The 2,655-nt window shown below is 69.2% G+C and overlaps 1 protein-coding gene across 1 annotated transcript; it reads left to right on the top strand.

Annotated features, from left to right (window-relative positions):
* Window positions 1-75: 75 nt before the first annotated feature.
* On the top strand, window positions 76-2,215 carry FAM43A (family with sequence similarity 43 member A). Its single transcript, XM_074833917.1, has one exon. The coding sequence runs from the start codon at window positions 317-319 to the stop codon at window positions 1,403-1,405; it is 1,089 nt and encodes a 362-aa protein (XP_074690018.1). The 5' UTR covers window positions 76-316; the 3' UTR covers window positions 1,406-2,215.
* Window positions 2,216-2,655: the final 440 nt, after the last annotated feature.

Raw genomic sequence — 2,655 nt, 5'->3', positions numbered from 1 at the left:
GGCGCGGCGGGGCCGGGGCCGGGGCCGGGGCGCCGCGGCGGGCGGCGCAGAGCGGCGGCGGCGGGCGGGCGGCGAGCAGCGCGGCGGCGGCTCGGCGGGCCGCGGGCAGCGGGCGCTCCGCCCTCGGTGCGCGGGGCCTCCCCTCTCCGCGCCCGCGGAGCGCCGGCGCCCGCCTATATCTAGGGCCGCGGCGGCCGGCCGCCCGCAAGGATGTGAGGCGGGCGGGCAGCCCAGCCGCCGCCGCCGCCGCCGCCGTGGCATGCCCCCCCGCGCCCGGAGCCGTCGGCGCGGCGCCTAGCCGCCGCTCGGCGGGGCGATGCTGCCCTGGAAGCGGAGCAAGGTGGAGCTGGTGGCGGGCGAGGCGCGGCGGCAGAGCAAGCCCAAGGGCTACGCGGTGAGCGTGCACTACTCGGCGCTCACCTCGCTGGCCCGCGCCTGCCCTGAGAGCGCCCTGCACCGCGTGGGCAGCATGTTCCGCTCCAAGCGGCGGAAATTCCGCGTGACCAGCGAGGACCCCACGTACACCGTGCTCTACCTGGGCAACGCCACCACCATCCAGTCCAAGGGCGAGGGCTGCACCGACCTGGCCGTCTGCAAGATCTGGAGCAAGAGCGAGGCGGGCCGGCAGGGCACCAAGATGAAGCTGACCATCAGCGCGCAGGGCATCCGCATGGCCCACGCCGAGGACAAGGGGCTGCGCCGGCCCGGCCACCTCTACCTGCTGCACCGGGTCACCTACTGCGTGGCCGACCCGCGGCTGCCGCGCGTCTTCGCCTGGATCTACCGCCACGAGCTGAAGCACAAGGCGGTGATGCTGCGCTGCCACGCCGTGCTGGTCTCCAAGCCCGAGAAGGCGAAGGCCATGGCCCTGCTGCTCTACCAGACCTCGGCCACGGCGCTGGCCGAGTTCCGCCGACTGAAGAAGCGGGACGACGCGCGGCACCAGCAGCAGCAGCTGGTGGGCGAGCAGAGCATCCCGCTGGTGCCGCTGCGCAAGCTGCTCAACGGGCAGTGCTGCTACAAGCCGCCGGTGGAGCGGAGCCGCAGCGCGCCCAAGCTGGGCTCCATCACGGAGGACCTGCTGGGCGAGGAGCAGGAGGAGCGGGCCATGCACTGCGACTGCGAGGACATCCTGGAGGCGCTGGGCGAGCCCGAGGGCGAGCTGCTGCGAGCCAGCGCCGGCCGCGGCGAGGGCCCGGAGCTGGGCCAGCTCCTCCGCGACCTGGGCGAGCTCAGCCTGGGCAACGACCTGCGCTCGCTGCGCGCCGACCTCCGAGTCCGCCGGCTGCTCTCCGGTGAGAGCACGGGCAGCGAGTCCTCCCTGGAGAGCAACGGCCCGGACGGCGCCGCCCCGCCCTGCAACGGCGCCGAGCAGCCGCCCCCCGGCGACCCCGAGACCGGCTGAGCGCGGGGCTGCGCCGGGGGTGTGCGGTCCCCTCCGGGCGCGCGGGACCCCGCCGGGGCGCACCGGGGCCCCTCCGGCCCCGCCGAGGTTGCACGGCCCCACCGGGGCGCACCGTGGCCGCGCCGGGAGTGGACGGTCCCCTCGGGGTGTGCACGGCTCTGCCGGGGCGCCCCGGATCCCTTCCGGCCCCGCCGAGGTTGCACGGCTCCACCGGGGCCCCTCCGGGAGCGCCCCGGGGCCCCTCCGGGCGCCCTGGTTCCTTGCGGTACCCCCGCGTCCCGCAGCATCCCGGGGAGCGGCCGCCCCTCCCGGTGCCGGTGGCCGCCGGAGCCGGGCCCCATCCCGCCGTGGCCCTTGGAGGGGAGGCGGCCGCGGGCTGTTTACCTCCGGCTCAGCCCTTGAAGATCTGCCAAATTCCTGGAATAGCTTTCCCCGGGGAGGGCGGCGGGAGGGAGGTGTTGCGCCTTGTTTACAGTCAGAAATCTCACATCCGAGAGGGCCCCCCCCGCCGATTTCTCCATTAAAGTCACTCCATCGTGCTGTCGTGTCCGAGAGGTTTGCACTGTTGTGAATTTTTTTTTTATTATTATTATTTTTAAGTTAGACCCTTTTTTTGGGCCCTGGCCCTGTCCCTGGTCTCAATGCTCTAGATCTTTTGCTGTGCAAAAGAAAACTCTACTTGTGGCTGTTCACCTGTACATAGGGAAATGTATGCAAATACATTTTGTTATTTTTAAGAACACCACCATTGCGATCTCCTCTGTTTGCACATACGTGAAAAAAATAAAGATGACAGTAATTTAAAAGAAACAGGTCGCTGTGGCAATTTGGCCTCTCTTGTGTGTGTGTTCCTGTAAGGAGATGGGGGGGAAGAGAGATCCCTCGGGCTGTGTGGTAGCTGCAGGAGGGCACCGCACAGAAAGGCCCTCGCAAGCACTGAGTGGGATTCCTGAGACAACTGGAAATCTTACGCTGCGAGGAAACGCACTGGGCACTTGAGGTCTCTTACAAGACGCAGGGATGAGGTTTTCTCTCTGCAGCTTCTAATGATGGGCAGGCACGTGTCGGGGGGCTCTGCCTCATATTGGGGCTCTCTGGCTGGATTGTAGGGTCGAGATGCCGAACTGCACGGTTCTGAGGCTGCCGTGGGGCTCACGCCTGGGGCTCGCTGCCCCTTGCCTGGCAGCGCGCTGGAAGCACGGCACAGCCCTCGCAGGGTTTGCATTCGGGCACCGCAGCGGCGGCTGGTC

Source organism: Strix aluco, chromosome 9 (assembly GCF_031877795.1).
Source record: "Strix aluco isolate bStrAlu1 chromosome 9, bStrAlu1.hap1, whole genome shotgun sequence".
In the NCBI taxonomy this organism is placed as follows: Eukaryota; Metazoa; Chordata; class Aves; order Strigiformes; family Strigidae; genus Strix; species Strix aluco.
Note: the sequence above shows the minus strand (reverse complement) of the source record. Positions and strands in the feature narration are given on the sequence as shown.